This window comes from Pongo pygmaeus, chromosome 18 (genome assembly GCF_028885625.2).
Source record: "Pongo pygmaeus isolate AG05252 chromosome 18, NHGRI_mPonPyg2-v2.0_pri, whole genome shotgun sequence".
Classification (NCBI taxonomy): Eukaryota; Metazoa; Chordata; class Mammalia; order Primates; family Hominidae; genus Pongo; species Pongo pygmaeus.
This window is the reverse complement of record NC_072391.2, coordinates 81,285,169-81,302,020: the sequence shown is the minus strand read 5'-3', so window position 1 is coordinate 81,302,020 and position 16,852 is coordinate 81,285,169. Positions and strand designations below refer to the sequence as shown.

At 52.4% G+C, this 16,852-nt stretch overlaps 1 protein-coding gene across 1 annotated transcript in view; it reads left to right on the top strand.

The window, feature by feature from the left end:
- SLC38A8 (solute carrier family 38 member 8) overlaps positions 1–16,852 on the top strand; it is a 33,090-nt gene that overhangs the window by 8,974 nt on the left and 7,264 nt on the right. The window contains exons 4-8 of the mRNA XM_054452634.2: positions 452–593; positions 1,733–1,834; positions 4,200–4,257; positions 10,919–11,033; positions 16,602–16,749. Coding sequence (XP_054308609.1) covers positions 452–593; positions 1,733–1,834; positions 4,200–4,257; positions 10,919–11,033; positions 16,602–16,749 — 565 coding nt within the window. The remainder of the gene's footprint in view (positions 1–451; positions 594–1,732; positions 1,835–4,199; positions 4,258–10,918; positions 11,034–16,601; positions 16,750–16,852) is intronic.

Sequence of the window (16,852 nt, the reverse complement as noted above, 5' to 3'; positions counted from 1 at the left end):
GTCATGTGTTCTGCTGCAACCATGAGGACCTGCAATGCTGATGCACAGCAGCCTGTGGCTGCCTGCACGGTGGCCGAAAATCGACTTCAGGCCCCCATTTGACCCCAGATACTGTTGAGTTCCTGAGCGAAACCAAAAGAGTCTTCCACCAGAATGTAAGGGGCACGAGGGCAGATGGCTTGTCTGGTCATCGCCACATCTTGGGCCTTAGGGCAGTGCTGGGCTTGGGGAAGGAGCCCAGCCGATGTTTGTTGAATGAATTCATGTGTCAGGGTTTGTTCCTGCGTGGGACATGTGACGTGTCTCCCTCTCATTTGTCATCTGATTCCTGGGCCCCTGGGGCTGACTGAGCGCGGATGTCCAACCCCAGCCAGGGTTGAAGGGCCAGGTGGGAGCCGAGAACCCACGGCATTTGTACTCTGTGGCTCAGCTCTCCCCGTGTCTCTGGCAGTGTGTGACTCCCTCCTGTCTGGCACCCCGCCCGCCCCGCAGCCGTGGTACACAGAGCAGCGCTTCACCCTGCCCCTGCTCTCCGCGCTGGTCATCCTGCCCCTGTCTGCCCCGCGGGAGATCGCCTTCCAGAAATACACAAGGTAAGGGCTGGGGATGCTGCCCGGTGGGGGCCCCCACCTTGCTGAGTGTTTGTGTCAGGGTTTCTGTCCATCTAGGGTCAGAGAAGCTGGGGGATTGGCCTTCACATTTGGAGAAGGGGAAAACAAACAAAAAAATTATACAAGTAAAATGTCTGCATGATGCAAAACACAGATGAGCCTAAAGAAGAAAATGACCTGTAACAACGTCAGTGCTATTCAGTTTATTTCATTGTTGGATTTTTTGCACATGGCTGTAGAGAGAGAGAGATGCCTCCCCACAACACACACCTACCCACACCCACACATGCACACCCACCCCCTCATGCCCCCGTGCCCGTGCACCCACACGTGTGCACACACACAGATTGTTTTTTTGTGGCTAAGGGTCTGTATACTTTTGAAGAAATAAAGCTTGGCAACAGTATTCATCTCCCTCTGCTGCCTGTCTTTTCCCTGTTGTGTATGAACAATAGACATTGTATAGAAACAGCAGGCAGCAAACCCGAGCCTCCCCCAGGCCTCTGCCCTGCAAGGCTCTCGTGCCACTCAGACCAAGCCAGGGGGGGCTTGTCCCCTCTCAAGTGTGAGCGAGCCTGCTGGCGTCCTGCCTTAGGCATCAGGCTGAGTGGCTGATTAGCTTTTGCTAATCCCCAAGGGCGCCGGGTGCCATTAAGAATTCTACACAGATCACGAGGTCAGCAGTTCGAAACCAGCCTGACCAACATGGTGAAACCCCATCTCTACTAAAAGTACAAAAATTAGCCAGGCATGGTGGCGGACACCTGTAATCCCAGCTACTCGGGAGGCTGAGGCAGGAGAATTGCTTGAACCTGGGAGGCAGAGTTTGCAGTGAGCCAAGATTGCGCCACTGCACTCCAGCCTGGGTGACAGAGCGAGACTCCGTCTCAAAAACAAAAACAACAACAACAAAAAACTCTATACATCTGACCCCTTGACCCCAGAGCAGCCCTGCCTCACGTGCCCCCTGTACAAATGAGAACGGTGAGGCAGAGGTGGAGAGCTTGGCCAGCACCTCATTGTCAAGGGCGGAGCTGGGATTCAGATCCCGCTACTGTCCCCGTGCATCAACCGCACATGTCACCCACTGTGCAGCCCCTCACACGGTCACTGTGTGTTAGCATCCTAGGCACTGTGGCTGCCTGTTACCTGGCCCTGGTCATCACCGTGCAGTACTACCTCTGGCCCCAGGGCCTCGTGCGTGAGTCCCGTCCTTCACTGAGGTAAGTCTGAGGGAACAGCTTCTGGCAGCCTCTGGCAGGGGGAGGCACGGCAGGGGAGTCTGCGAGGGGAATCTTGGAGGAGGAGCCTCTCGTGGCTCACTGCAGAGCCTGGGCTCCTTCCTTCCAGTTCTTTCCGTTTCTGATGTGGTGAACACAAGGGAGGGCCACTCTCCTTCTGCTGCAGCGACCTGGCCGTGGCTAGTGATGACCGGGACAGGCCAAGGGACGCAAAACCGCCAAAGGCTGCGGTGGCCTAGGGGTCATAGGCTGTTGCAGACTTGTCCCCACAGCGTGGAGGTGTAGAACCTGGCAGCCAGCTAGCTGCATGTACCGGTGCAGGGGAACAGTGAGGAGGCCGGCGTGGCCAAGCCAGCCGGAACAAGGGCAGAGAGCGTGGGCGGGGATGTCGTATAGGGATTCAGAGCCACAGTGAGGAGTTTGGTTTTGCTCTGGATGAGTTGGGAGACTTGGCAGCGTTTTGAGTACAGCAGGGATGTGACAGGACCTGTTTTTAAAAAGGATCACTCTAGTTAGGGTGTGATGGCTCATACTTGTAATCCCAGCACTTTGGGAGGCTGAGGCAGGTGGATCACTTGAGGTCAGGAGTGCAAAACCAACCTTGCCAACATGAAACCCTGTCTCTACTTAAAAATACAAAATTTAGCCAGGTGTGGTGTTGTGCACCTGTAATCCCAGCAATTCAGGAGGCTGAGGCAGGAGAATTGCTTGAACCGGGAGGCAGAGGTTGCAGTGAGCCGAGATTATACCGCTGCACTCCAGCCTGGGCAACAGAGCAAGACTCTGTCTCAAAAAAAAATTAATTAAAAGGCTCACCCTGGCTGTTCTGTGGTCCTTGGGAGCCAGGGGCAGCAACAGAGACCAAGGAAGGCCTCTGCCTAGATCCCAGGTCCCAGACCTGGTGGCTTCAGAGGAGGCAATGAGGAATAGTCAGACTGGATATGCTTGAGATCGGATTTCCCAGTGGCAGGGCTGGCTCGTGGGTGTGGGACCCCCTACAGTCACCCAGGCCCCATGCTCAGTGTAACCTTCTGCTGTCGCCATCTTAAAATCCTTAATCATTGTCCAACAAGGGTGTCTGCATGTTCCTCTTGCACCTGGCCCTGTGAATTTTGTGGCCGGTGCTGCTGGTGGGTTGGAAGTTGAGTAAGGGAGAGAATAAAGTCAAGGTAACTTGGAGCTCTCAGCTTGAACAATGGGAAGGACGGAGATGCCATTTCCCGGATTAGAGAGGACTGAGTAGGGCAGGTCCCTGGGGGCAGCTCAGGCTGGAACAGTCAAGATGGAGCCGACCTGGAGACACCTAAGAGGGAAGTCAAGCAGCTGGACAGGCCTGTGTGTCTGAAGTTCAGGGAGAGAGGTCCGGGCTGGCAGGAGAAACGTGGCTGACATTGGCCCAGAGACGGCATTCAAGGCTGTGAATGCTGAGATCTGTACACTGAGCCGGTGGTACTCTAGCATGGGCAGGTCGGGGGGATGAGGAGGCCCTGGTAAAAACAGGAGGTGATGAGTTAGGATATGTGAGTGTCCGAGGGCTGCTGCGACAAGTGACCACATACTCGGTGGCTTAAAATAACAGAAATTGCTCTCACTTCTGGTGCCTGGAAGTCCAGAATCAAAGTGTGGTCAGGCCATGCTCCCTCCCAAGACTCCAGGGGCAGATCTTTCCTGCCTCTTCCCGCTTCTGGGGGCCGCGGTGATCTGTGTTCCTTGGCTGATAGACGCATCACTAGGTCTTGGCCTTCATCCTCACACCGTGTTCTCTCCATGTGTCTGTTTTCCCTTCCAATGAGGCAGCAGGCATTGGATTCAGGCTCACCCTAATCCAGCATGACCTCATCTTACTTTCAATAATTACACCTGCAAAGCCTGTCAAAGGAAGCTGGGAACCAGGCGGGGATCCCAAGAGGCTGGACCTGGAGGTTCTCCCCATGCAGACCTCTGTCCTCTTAGGTGGCTTGGACAGAGCTCAAACCATCCTTGTGCTATTTGGGATCACTGGGTGGATGCTGTGGGTGCCCCCGCCGATTACCAAACCACACTGGGAGCCAGCAGCCTTCAAGAGGGAAGTTGGGAGTTCCTATTGCGGTTTCCCTGCCCAAATTCTGCCCACATGGAGAATGTCATGTTACCAAATGTCAGCAAAGACGTATTTAGAAAGTGCAGCATTTAGCCAGCATCCTTTTCCATTTCCAAAAGCCTGGTCATGGACACAGTCATTAAAAATACATCTTGCAGCCATGCTCTGTTACATTTTCCCAGCATCCTTTAAAATTCACCCTCGCAGCCGCAGGTTGTTCTGGGTGTGACCCTTCTTTAATAAATTCCTGTTCTTGTCTGTTTACAGCCCTGCCTCCTGGACCTCTGTGTTCAGTGTCTTCCCCACCATCTGCTTCGGGTTTCAGGTAATTTTAAGCATCTATGTTGAAGCCTGTGGCGTTTGCAGAGGCTGTGGGTGACTCTCTGCTCCCTTGGGAAACCTTGGTTTCTCTGTCAGGGAGGCGTTTGAGGACTTCTCCTAGGATACAGTGGGCTCTGTGCCTTCCACCTGTGGTTCCCAGGCTGTCATTCGAGACCATGAGGGTGGGTTGGTGTCTGGGCTCAGGGAAGTGGGAATTGCCTTGAACTTGGGAATCCAGCCCCCACTGACGGCCAAAAGCAGCACCATGTTTATTGGGTCTCGTGTAGAGTGTGGGGACCCAGGACCTGTCCCTTCCTCTGCAGAACCCCCACAGGACTGCAATCAGACCTGAGGCCTGGAGGCCTAAGCTGCCCATCTAACTCTGGCGGGACAGTTTGACGCAGGTGGACTCTGCCCAGGGCCTTGGGCAGGAAAGATCCTGCCTCCTGAGGGGTACAGGGTAGAGGAGCTGGAAGGTGTGCAGGAAGCTGATTAGAGAGGGGAAGGGGGCAGAAATACAGAATTTTTAATAGAATGTCATGGGAGGGAGGACGGGGCTATATGTGTAGAATCCTGGCAGACGGGCAGAGTCAGAGGTGTCCGCTCAAGGTGGTGGGGTTTGAAAGGGATCTTGAAGGATGTATGGGCAGCAGCCAGGTAACTGGGAGCGCACCCCAGGTAGAGAGAACAGCACAGGTGGGACAGCACAGGTGGGCCACCGATGTGAGCGGGCCCCAGGCACAGCTGGAGAGAGACCTGCAGAGGGCTCTGTGGCACAGTGCTGGGGGGAAGGTGGCAGGCCTGGGCTCAGTCCTCTGCTTCTGGGCTGTCATGGGTTCCCCCAGCCCTCCTAGCAGGTGGAAGCAGACACTGATCTTCCATTTCTTTTTTTTTTTTTTTTTTTTTGAGTTGGAGTCTCATTCTTGTTGCCCAGGCTGGAGTGCAGTGGATCTCAGCTCACTGCACTCCGCCTCCTGGGTTCAAGCCTCCTGAGTAGCTGGGACTACAGGCATGCGCCACCATGCCCGGCTAATTTTTTTTGGTATTTTTGGTACAGAGGGGGTTTCACTATGTTGGCCAGGCTGGTCTTGAACTCCTGACCTCAAGCGATCCGCCCACCTCGGCCTCCCGGAGTGCTAGGATTATAGGCGTGAGCCACCGTGCCTGGCCACATTGCTTATTTTAGGGAACATTTGCCTCGATCTCCTAAAAACAACCACCTATCCACTGCCTACCACCAACAGCAACAAAACCATTCCAAAGTAAAATCAAGTCCACAGGGAGATGCGTCCGGGGTTTACCACCAGATCTCAGCTTTGTAGCCATTGAGCTCGTCTCTTCCCTTGACCCTCAGTGAGCTCTGCTTCTGTTCTTCATCTTGCCTTTTCTTTCAGAACGCTTTTTAGGAAAAAAAAAAAAAAAAATCCTGAAACATTTCCATTTCTCTTCCTTGTAATCAGTCAGCTGCTTCAGGGCCTCAGCAAGCCACTTCCATGCATTTCTCACATTGCTTCCTGCACACCCAATATTTTGAAAGATCTAAAGAGCTGATTTTGCTGTCAGCTGTTTGTCTGGACTGAGTTTAACAACCCCTCTCTGTGCCCAAGCGCCATATGGTGCAGCAGACCCACGCTGGGGCTGCCTCCCCGATGCTCGCAAGGGGTGCCCCTCACCTTTGCCTTCAGCCCTCACCCGATTCTCCTAGCAACGAGGCCTGGGCTGCGTTTCCAGGGACACAGGATGCCGAGATGAAGAGCTGGGAAGGATAGGAATCGAAGGAGTGTGAGTAGGGGCTCAGGCTAGAGGTGGGGGCTGCCAGGATCTGAAGCGGAGGAGAATAAATGTAGGTGAAGGTGCTGGGAAAAGGGGGTGAGGCTGGAGAGGGCTGCAGGGAAGGGACGGTCACATACTGTCATCAGGAACTCTGACGTGACTCAAACACAGCATCCCTGCCCAAACACATTTGGCAATGGGGCACCCCCACCCCAGGCCTGTCTAGTCAGTGAGAGGGGCCTCAGGAGCAGAGGGGTTGTGTCCACTCCCAGCCAATGCGGCTACGCCAGGACTTCTAGTGTTTTTTTTTTTTTTTTTTTTTTTCTTTTGTGACAGACTCTTGCTCTGTCGCCCAGGCTGGAGTGCAGTAGTGTGATCTTGGCTGACTGCAACCTCTGCCTCCTGGGTTAAAGTGATTCTCCTGCCTCAGCCTCTTGAGTAGCTGGGATTACAGGCACCTGATACCACGCCCAGCTAATTTTTGTATTTTTAGTAGAGACGGGGTTTCACCACGTTGGCCAGGCTGGTCTCAATCTCTTGACCTTTTGATCTGCCCACCTCAGCCTCCCAAAGTGCTGGGATTACAGGCTTGAGCCACTGTGCCTGGCTGGTTTTTGTGGTTTTAAAAGAAATCTTTATTGAGATAGAATGCACATACCATGCCATTCACCCTTCTGAAGTGTGCAATGCGATGGATTTTAGTACACTGAGCCGTGCCACCATCACCACACTCAGTTGAGAACCTTTCTGTTGCCCCTAGAAGAAACCCATCGCCCCTAGAAGAAACCCATCGCCCCTAGAAGAAACCCATCGCCCCTAGAAGAAACCCATCGCCGTCAGTCACTCTGCATTCTCCACCCTTGCCCGCAGCTCTTGTACTTCCTGTGTTTCTGGATTTGCCTACCGTGGCCATCTCCTAGGAATGGAATCCCATTGTGGCCTTTTACGACAGGCTTCCCTCCCCCGCCGTGTTGGTGAGATTCATCCATGTTGTAGCTACCCTATCTGTGGTCAAATAATATTCCATTGTGTGGATAAGCTGCGCTTTATCCCTGTGTCCTTTGATGGACATCTGGGTGGGGTCCACTTTTTGGCCACTGTGTCGTCTTCCCGTCTCCTTCCATCACCGAGCAACTGCACACTGCCACCACTTCCTGGGTACTGCCCGCCCTCAGCAGGCCTGCTCTGCTTCCCGTTATAAAACCAGTAGAGGCTGGGCACGGTGGCTCATGCCTGTAACCCCAGGACTTTAAGAGGCCGAGGCGGGTGGATCACCTGAGGTCAGGAGTTCAAGACCAGCCTGGCCAACAAGGTGAAACCCCGTCATTACTAAAAATACAAAAATTAGCCGGGCATGGTGGCGCAGGCCTGTAATCCCAGGTACTTGAGAGGCTGAATCAGAATCCCTTGAACCCAGGATGTGGAGGTTGCAGTGAGCCAAGATCATGTAACTGTACTCCAGCCTGGGCTACAGAGCGAGACTCCGTCTCAAAAAAAAAAAAAAAAAAAAAAAAAAACACCAGTAGAAACCCAACTGGGGAGTGTAACAGGGAGAAAAGGAGGCATCCTCCTGCCCACCAGCCTGTCTGGCACTACTAACTGTCTTCTCCCTTATATTGGACTCAGCTGTGCCCCTATATGCAGAGCTGCGGTTTGGAGACCCCCTACCTCGGGGCACCTGCAGTGCCCTGAAGGCAGAGCCTGTGATGGGGCTGAGGTGCTGGTGCTCCTTTAGGAACAGGAAAGGGGCGTCACGGAGGTCCCCATTGTGGGCACTGGGGCTCCAGGACCACAGGGCTGACCTGAGTGTGCGGGGTGAGCCCCACAAGTGCTGCGGGGGTACAGGAGGCAGAGGGGTTGATCCGCAGAGTCCCAGAGGTGTTGAGTCCCCCCTGCTGGCAGAGTCCTCCTGTAGGTCAGGAAACCTGGGGGCAGAAAGCAGGGGTGCGCGGCGCCTGAGGTCAGCACATCAGCGGAAGGGGTGTGCTCAGCTGGGGCTGGAAGCTGGAGGGAGGAGGCCACTGTGCCCTCCTACGTTTCCAGAATGTGTCCTGGGGGTGGGAGGACAGCTGTGCTGGGCTTGTTTCCTTGGCTTGGCTCACTTGCACCAAGTAGGACTCATGAGTGACAGAGCGGGGCTGGGTGGAGCGAAGCCTGGTGGCTGCTGGGTGGGTTCACAGGATGGGTAGGTGGGTAACCCCTGTAGTGTCCATTCAGCTCGGTGCAGGCTCCGATCCTGGCCCAAGCTCAGAGCCCTGAGCAAGGCAGACGTGGTCGTTGTTGTCGTGTGGTTGAGAGATGCTGAGCAGACAAACCGAAAAGCCTGCTCATGTTGAGGACACGGGCCGTGTGAGAGAGGAAACCAGCCCACTCGGGAGGGCTCCCCAGGAGGGTGCAGAGGAGCTGGCTGGACTAGGAGAAAATCCAGCCAGAGGGACAGCAGAGGCAAAGGCCCTGAGGCGCGGAGGGAAGACCCAGCTGATCTGAGCTCCCTGCTTAGGGTCCTTACAGGATGGGCAGGAATGAGGCCTTGGCACGTTTGGTTTTGACCAGGAGTGAGAGAGTGGGTGTGATGGTGGGAACCAGCCCCGGGAGCCTGGGAAGAACCCTGAACCCACCAGTGTGTCCGGAAAGAGCAGCCTCCCCGCCCTGTGTGTCTGGACAGAGCAGAGCCTCCCTGCCCAGCCCTGGCTGTACATCAGTGTTCCCTTGGCTGTTCATGAATCACCAGTGTCCACGACCCACTCAGGGAAATGAATCCACGTGACTCATGGGCTCTTGGCATTGACTGTGTATGTTTTGCATTAAAAAAAATTCTTGCACTGGGCTTGGTAATCCCAGCACTTTGGGAGGCCGAGGTGGGAGGATCACTTGAGGTCAGGAGTATGAGACCAGCCTGGACAACATGGTGAAACCCTGTCTCTACCAGAAATATAAAAAATTAGCTGGGCATGCCTGTAATCCCAGCTACTCGGAAGGCTGAGGCAGGAGAGTCGCTTGATCCCGGGAGGCGGAGGTTGCGGTGAGCCAAGGTTGCGCCACTTCACTCCATTCTGGGTGACAGAGTGAGACTCTGCTTCCCAGGCTTGAGTGACTCTCCTGCCTCAGCCTCCCAAGTAACTGGGCTTACAGGCGCTTGCCACCACACCTGACTAATTTTTATACTTTTAGTAGAGACGGGGTTTCACCATGTTGCCCGGCTGGTCTCGAACTCCAGACCTCAGGTGATCCACCCGCCTCGGCCTCCCAAAGTGCTGGGATTACAGGCGCGAGCCACCGCTCCCTCCTGCATTTAAAAATCTTATCCCACTTGGGCATGGTGACTCGCAGTTGTAATCTCAGCACTTAGGGAGGCCAAGGCAGGAGGATCACTTGAGCTTAGGAGTTTGAGACCAGCCTGGGCAATGTAGTAAGAACCCATCTCTACCAAAAAAAAATTCTTACCCTGATATGGCATGTCACATATACAGTATGTAGATTCTAAGTATGTGTGCACCCACGTGACATGGTCAGGCCCCCGGGAACCCATTCATGACCTTTTCTGGTCATTAGCACCCACCCTACCCAAACCACCATCCTGCCTTCTATAGCACCACAGAGTGGGGTTTGCGTGGGTTGGTTATACCCCCAGGGAACATTTGACCATGTCTGGAGATATTTTGGGTTGTCACAACTTGGGGGAGGGGGGCTGCTACTGGCATCTAGTAGGTCCTGGCCAGGGACACAGCACAACACCCCCACCCCAAACACACAGGGCGGCTGCCAGGAGTTAACTCACACCAGACATCAATCGTGCCAAGGCTGAGAAACCCTGGTGTAGAATCGTTCATCTTGTAACTTGAACTTCGCATCTGTTAATGGAAACGTTCTCTGCTGTCTGGCTTGTTTTTCTTTTGAGACAGAGTCTCACTCTGTCTTTCAGGCTGGAGTGCAGTGGCACGATCTTGGCTCACTGCAACCTCCGCCTCCCAGATTCCAGTGATTCACCTGCCTCAGCCTCCCGAGTAGCTGGGATTACAGGTGCTTGTCACCATGCCCGGCTAATTTTTGTATTTTAAGTAGAGATGGAGTTTTGCCATGTTGGCCAGGCTGGTCTCGAACTCCTGACCTCAAGTGATCTGCCCACTTTGGCCTCCCAAAGTGCTGGGATGACAGGTGTGAGCCACCGCGCCTGGCCCCTGTCTGGCTTCTTGTGGTGTTCAGTGTTCTGGCTGTGAGATTCTTCTGTGTTGAGGTGCATGGTTCTTTGTCAGAGCCACGTCATGCTCTGTGTGTTAGCGTCCTGCCATTTACTTACGCCCTCTGCTCTCGATGGGCATGTGGGTTCTGTTGGGAATAATGCTCAAAATCTTAAGAAAATTGAACACCCAAAGGATTCTTAGCAAAGTAATTTTACTTTTGTGCAGAGGGGTGCTTTTTCTTGGTCAGAGCACACCTGAACAAAGGGGTACAGTAGCCTTTATTCCTGATGCAAGTCCTGCTCCTGTACCCTTTTCCCATTGGCTGGGGTTGGGCCGCACAATCTAAACTAGTCTCGGTTGAACACTTGAACTTTTTTTTAGATAAGGTGGGCAGTTAAGGGAGAGAGGGGAAAGGGGAAGGGGGTGTTTGTAACGAGCTAGAGAGCTAGTTTTTTTTAAAATAAGGAATGTGAATTGCTATTGATAACGCCTGGTACTGTGGTGTGTCTGGGTATGTAACAAAGGTAGAAAGGAAAAATGAAAAACGGGTTGGGGGGTGTATTGTGAATTAAAGAATAAAGGATTGATCAGGTTATTTGAAGAGAAACCTCATCATATCCCACGTTTCCCACCTTTTGGATATGAGTGCTTTTTCACATCGCCTGTTCCAGGGGAAGCCAGCGTCCTGCTGAGCCGCCCTCTGTCTTGCAGTGTCACGAAGCTGCCGTCTCCATCTACTGCAGCATGCGCAAACGGAGCCTCTCCCACTGGGCCCTGGTCTCTGTGCTGTCCTTGCTGGCCTGCTGCCTCATCTATTCGCTGACGGGTAAGGCCCTTCCCAGGCACCCCTGCAGAGGGTGGGGAGTGACAGTAGAAACAAGAGTAACAGCAAGTATCTCTCTAGAGAGTTTACCACGTGCTGGGCTCAATACTCGACGTTTTGAGCATCTTGACTCATTTAATCTTTAGTGTCCATAGGAAAAGGCCTCATTTCATAGATGAGGAAGCTGAGGCTCAGATGGCCTCCAGAACTTGTTCAAGGTTTCACAACTAGATGTGGAAAGCTGAGACCTGAACTCCAGCCTAGCCTTCTCCAAAGCCCCCGCTCTTACACACCACACCCCAGCCCTGCTGCCTGCTGTTCAAAGGACATTGACTGCTGTCGGTCATTACACTGTAACATCTGGGTAGGGTTTACAAAACATTTGTGGGTGCAGTGGACTCAGGTGCTCACAAACTGTGTGTGGGAGGCAGAGGGTCTTTAAAGGTGATGAAAGTGTGGCTCAGAGAGGGGCTGTGACACCCAGGATCATACAGCACATTGGAAGCACAGACCCAGGTCCCCGGCACGGCTGGCTTCTGTTTGGCCACTTGACTCCAGTCTTTTTTCATTCACCAACATATCCTCCAATCTAGGAAGCTGTTGTGCTGCAGTGAATCTGTCAGGCAGCCTTGGACTCCTGTGTGCTATGGTTTGAATATTTATCCTCTTTAAAACTCATGTTGAAATTTAATCCCTGATGTGGTAGCATTGAGAGGTGGGGCCTTCAAGAGGGGATTGGGGCATGAGGCCTCTGCCCTCATGAATGGATTAATCTATTCATGGATTAATGGATTAATAGGTTATCATGGGAGTGGGGCTGGTGGCTTTATAAGAAGAGGAAGAGAGACCTGAGCTCACACGCTCAGCCCCCTTGCCATGTGACACCCTGCGTGCCACTTCAGGGTTTCTGCAAAGCCGCCCCCAGCAAGAAGGCTCTCACCAGATGTAGCCTCTTGATCCTGGACTTCTCAATCTCTGTAACTGTAAAAAATATAAATTTCCTTTCTTTATAAATTACTCAATTTCAGGCTTTCTGTTGTAACTAACAAAAAATAGACTAAGACAGAAAATTGGTATCAAGAGTGGGGTGTTGATGATTGACTACCTGGAATGTGGAAGCGGCTTTGGAGCTGGGCAATGAGTGCAGGCTGGAAGAATTCAGAGGAGCAGGCTAGAATAAGCCTAGATTCTGGTGAGGGCTTAGAGACAAGACTAGGGAACATTTGGAACTTCTTAGATACCGTAGTTAGTCATGGAAATATGGATAGTAAAGGCTATTCTGAGGAGGTTTCAGACAGAACTGAGGAACAAGGTTTTGGAAGCTGGAGTAAAGGACAAACCTGTTAGAAGCTGGCAAATAACTTGGCTGAACTGTGTCCATGCCTGAGGGCTTTGTGGAAGGCTGAACTTGAAAGGGATGAACTGGCCAGGTGCCGTGGCTCACTCCTGTCATGGCAGCACTTTGGGAGGCCGAGGCTGGTGGATCACTTGAGGTCAGGATTTTGAGACCAGCCTGTGCAACATGGTAAAAACCCGTTTCTATTAAAAATACAAAAAATTAGCTGAGCGTGGTGGTGGGGCACCTGTAATCCCAGCTGCTTGGGAGGTTGAGGCAGGAGTATCACTTGAACCTGGGAGGTAGAGGTTGCAGTGAGCTGAGATCACACCATTGCACTCCAGCCTGGGCAACAAGAATGAGACTCTGTCATCCCTTCCCCACCCCCGGCAAAAAAGGATGAACTAGGGTATGTGGCGGAAGAGATATCCAAGTAGCAGAGCATTCAGGATGCTGCATGGCTACACTTAGCTGCTCACGTTATGCTGGAACAGGCAAAAAATGACTTGAAGGTGGAATTGATCATCAAAAGAGAACCAAAGCAGCAAGATCTGGAACTCTTTCAGCCTGGCCGTGTAGAGTACAGCACGTGTTCTGGATAGGAAACCAAGGTTGTGGCCCTGTGACCTTTTGCTAAGGAGATTAGTACGGAGAGAAAGGATTATCTAGAGAATGGAAGAAAGACCCTGAAGGCATTTCAGAGATCTTAGAGGCTGCCCCTCCCATTACAGGCTCAGAGGCCTCAAGGGCAGGATGGTTTTGGGGACAGACCCAGGGTGCCTCCACAGGCTATCCTACGTGCGCTCATGTCTCTGCTCCCAGGACCCTGGCACAGAGTTCCTCGCTGCACCAGCTTTGGGTCAAGTGGCCCCTGATTTTGCTCATGCCGCAGTCCCAGAAGGTATAAGTGGTAAACCTTGGCAGGATCCATGTGGTGCTAATTCTGCAGGCTGGCAGATAGCGAGAGCTACAGAAGCTTGGCAGCCTCCACCCGGATTTCAAAAGATGTTTAGGCCAGGTGTGGTGGCTCATGCCTGTAGTCCCAGCATTTTGGGAGGCTAAAGTGAAAGGACTGCTTGAGGCCAGGAGTTCAAGACCAGCCTGGCCAATGTAGTGAGACCCTGTCGCTACAAAAACACTTTTTAAATTGGCAGAACATGGTGGTGTGAGCCTGTAGTTCCAGCTACTCAGAAGGCTGAGGAGGGAGGATCACTTGAGCCCTGGAGGTCAAGGCTGGAATGAGCTGTGATTGTGCCACCGCCCTCCAGCCTGGGTGACAGGGCAAGACCCTGTCTCAAAAAAAAAAAAGGATGTTGTGGAAAGCATAGGGGTCCAGGCAGAGACTTGTTACAGCGGTGGAGCCACTCTAGAGAGCCCCCATGAGTGCAATGCCAAGTGGAAATGCAGGGTTGGAGCTACTGCAGAGAGTCTCTGCCAGGGCAATGCCTAGTGGAATCATGAGAGTGGGACTGTCACTGGGACTATAAACTGCGAAGTTACCAGCAACGGGCAACACCCACCTTCAAAAGCTTCAGGCATCAGGTGCCAACCCCTGTGAACAGACACGCGGGCTGTACCCGGCAAAGCCGTAGGAGTGGGGTTGCCTCAGTGTGTCCAGGGGGGTGGCACATGGTGTCAAAACAGATGATCCTCCAGCTTGAAGCTTGAGTGTCTGCTCTGCTGGATTTCAGACTTGCTTAGAGCCTTTACTCCTTTCCTTTGGCCTTAGTCTCTCTTCTGGGATGAGAATGTTTCTTTTGTCTGCAGTGCCGTTGTGTCCTGGAAATAGATTGCTTTTGATTTCACAGGCTCACAGACCACACTCTGGACTTTGGACCTCTGAGTTGGTGCTGGAGCAAATGAAGACTTTGGGGCCATAGGGTTGGAATAACCGTGGGGTATTTATCTGTCAGGAGGATATGAGTTTTGGGGCCAGGGGCAGAATGCTGTGGTTTGATTCTTTGTCCCCTCCAAAACTCATGTTGAAATTAAATTGCCAGTATGGCAGTATCGAGAGGTGGGGCTTTTAAGAAGCTTTCGAGAAAAGCGCTCTCATGAACAGATTAATCCATTTGTGGTGAAGGGTTGAAGGACGCACCATCTGCCAGTATGCCAAATTGGTACACTGATTATTTCGGGTTAAAAATATTGGAGGCCAGGCGCGGTGGCTCATGCTTGTAATCCCAGCACTGTGGTAGGCTGAGGCAGGTGGATCACGAGGTCAGGAGAGCGAGACCATCTTGGCTAACACAGTGAAACCTTATTTCTACTAAAAATACAAAAATTTAGCTGAGCATGATGACACGTGCCTGTAATCCAGGCTACTCAGGAGGCTGAGGCAGGAGAATCGCTTGAACCTGGGAAGCGGAGGTTGCAGTGAGTCGAGATTGTACCACTGCAGTCCAGCCTGGGTGACAGACTCCATCTCAAAAAAAAAAAAAAAAATTGGAGAAATTGTAGTTTCAGAAAGGGCTAGCTGACTTGACTCTTTATGCAGGCATCAAGCCATACAAATTCCTCTGGGAGGGGCCCCCTCCCCATACCAGGGTAAGAAAATAGTCCTCATCACTGGAAGCAGGATTTCTGGCTGCAATGGACCTGAATAAATCCACTTACTGAACTAGCCTTAGCTTCTGCTAGTTTTATACCCACCCCATGTATCTCCTAGTGACTCCCCTAGAAATTCACTGCCCCGACCAGATCCCCTTTGTCTTGTCATTCCTTGTCAGATTTATTCTTTGTCTAAAAAGTATAAAACATCTCATTTTGGCCGCTTCTTCAGACATCACTGTGTTAAGATCCCATTGACAAGGAAAATTAATAAGATCCGTAGGCTTTTCTCCTGCTGATGGGATTGTCTGGTGTCAATTTTAGTTTCTAGGTCCAGCCGAACAGCCCACATAAGAGGCAGGCATGGGGCAGGGGCTTAATGGATTAATGGGTTAATGGACTAATGGGTTATGGGCATGGCACTGGTGGCTTTATAAGAAGAGGGAATGGGCCAGGCCAGGCATGGTGGCTGATGCCTGTAATCCCAGCACTTTGGGAGGCCAAGGCGGGTGGATCACGAGGTCAGGAGATCGAGACCATCCTGGCTAACACAGTGAAACCCTGTCTTTACTAAAAATACAAAAATGTGGTGGGCGTCTGTAGTCCCAGCTCCTCAGGAGGCTGAGGCAGGAGAATGGCGTGAACCCGGGAGGTGGAGCTTGCAGTGAGCCGAGATCATGCCACTGCATTCCAGCCTGGGTGACAGAGAGAGACTCTGTCTCAAAAAAAAAAAAATTAAAAAAGAGGGAATGAGGGCTGAGTCAAAGCTCATCCTTGCTATGCAAATGCCCTGTGCCACCTCTGAAGACAGTCCCCATTGGCAAGAAGGCCCTCACCAGTGTGGGCACTCAATCTTGGACTTCTTAGCCTTCATAACTGTAGGAAGTAAGTTTCTTTTCTTTATGAGATGCCCAGTTTCAGGTATTCTGTTGTAAGCAACAAAAAATGGACTAAGATACTGTGGTTACCCAGGAAACTTGCTGGGTGACTCCTTCCCCAGCAGAGGAGGTCCCATCAGTCTGTAGCCCCTGGGTCAGAGGGTGTGACTCAGTGATTCAGTGTGTCACCTCCACATGTTCCCACTGCCAGGGCCATGGGACCTCTCAGAAAGGGCTTGCAGAGAAGCTGAAAGGGACATGGCTCTTAGAGACAGATCTCTCAGGACAGGGCAGGCAACCCGGGGTGACGGAAGCAGCGTCACCCTGTTGGGGCAAAGGGACTGGCACTCTAGTCCTCAGTCCACGAAAACTAGCTGTGTGATTCTAGGCATTCGTTGACGCCCTGGCTCTTGGTTTTCCCCATTTGGAAATGTGTGCACAGCTAGCTGCTTTCTTTAGATGTCGTAGGAGTGAGATGGACAGGGCATGGGAGGTGTGTTTGTATTTTTCAAAGTGTTCTGTGCTTCTAGTCAACACACTCGCTATGGGTAAGCTCCGTGCACCAGCTCTGTGAACGATTTGAAAGAAGGATAAGTGGTGGATTTGTCTGCAGGAGTTTTGAATCCATGGAGCAGAGTCATGTGTAGGCTTAGGACAGGAAAGCTTTGGGCTATCCCTTCCAGAACCTTCTGTCACCTCCTAAGGAAAATCTTAGGTGGTAAAGCCAGGTGCTATCCGTCTGTTTGTGGGGGAGGGGGCAGCATTTTCCTAATCCACTCTCTGGCTTCCGTCCTTTCCCACCTTCAGGGGTTTATGGCTTCCTGACCTTTGGGACAGAAGTTTCTGCTGACATCTTGATGTCCTATCCAGGCAATGACATGGTCATCATTGTGGCCCGGGTCCTTTTTGCTGTCTCCATCGTAACTGTCTACCCCATCGTGCTCTTCCTGGGGAGGTGAGGCCTGGCTCAATGGGGGGCACCGTTAAGCATGGTCTGCTGATGTGCGCTGTGATTGAGCATGTGCCAGGTGTGGGCTACACGGCTGTGGGCCTACCAT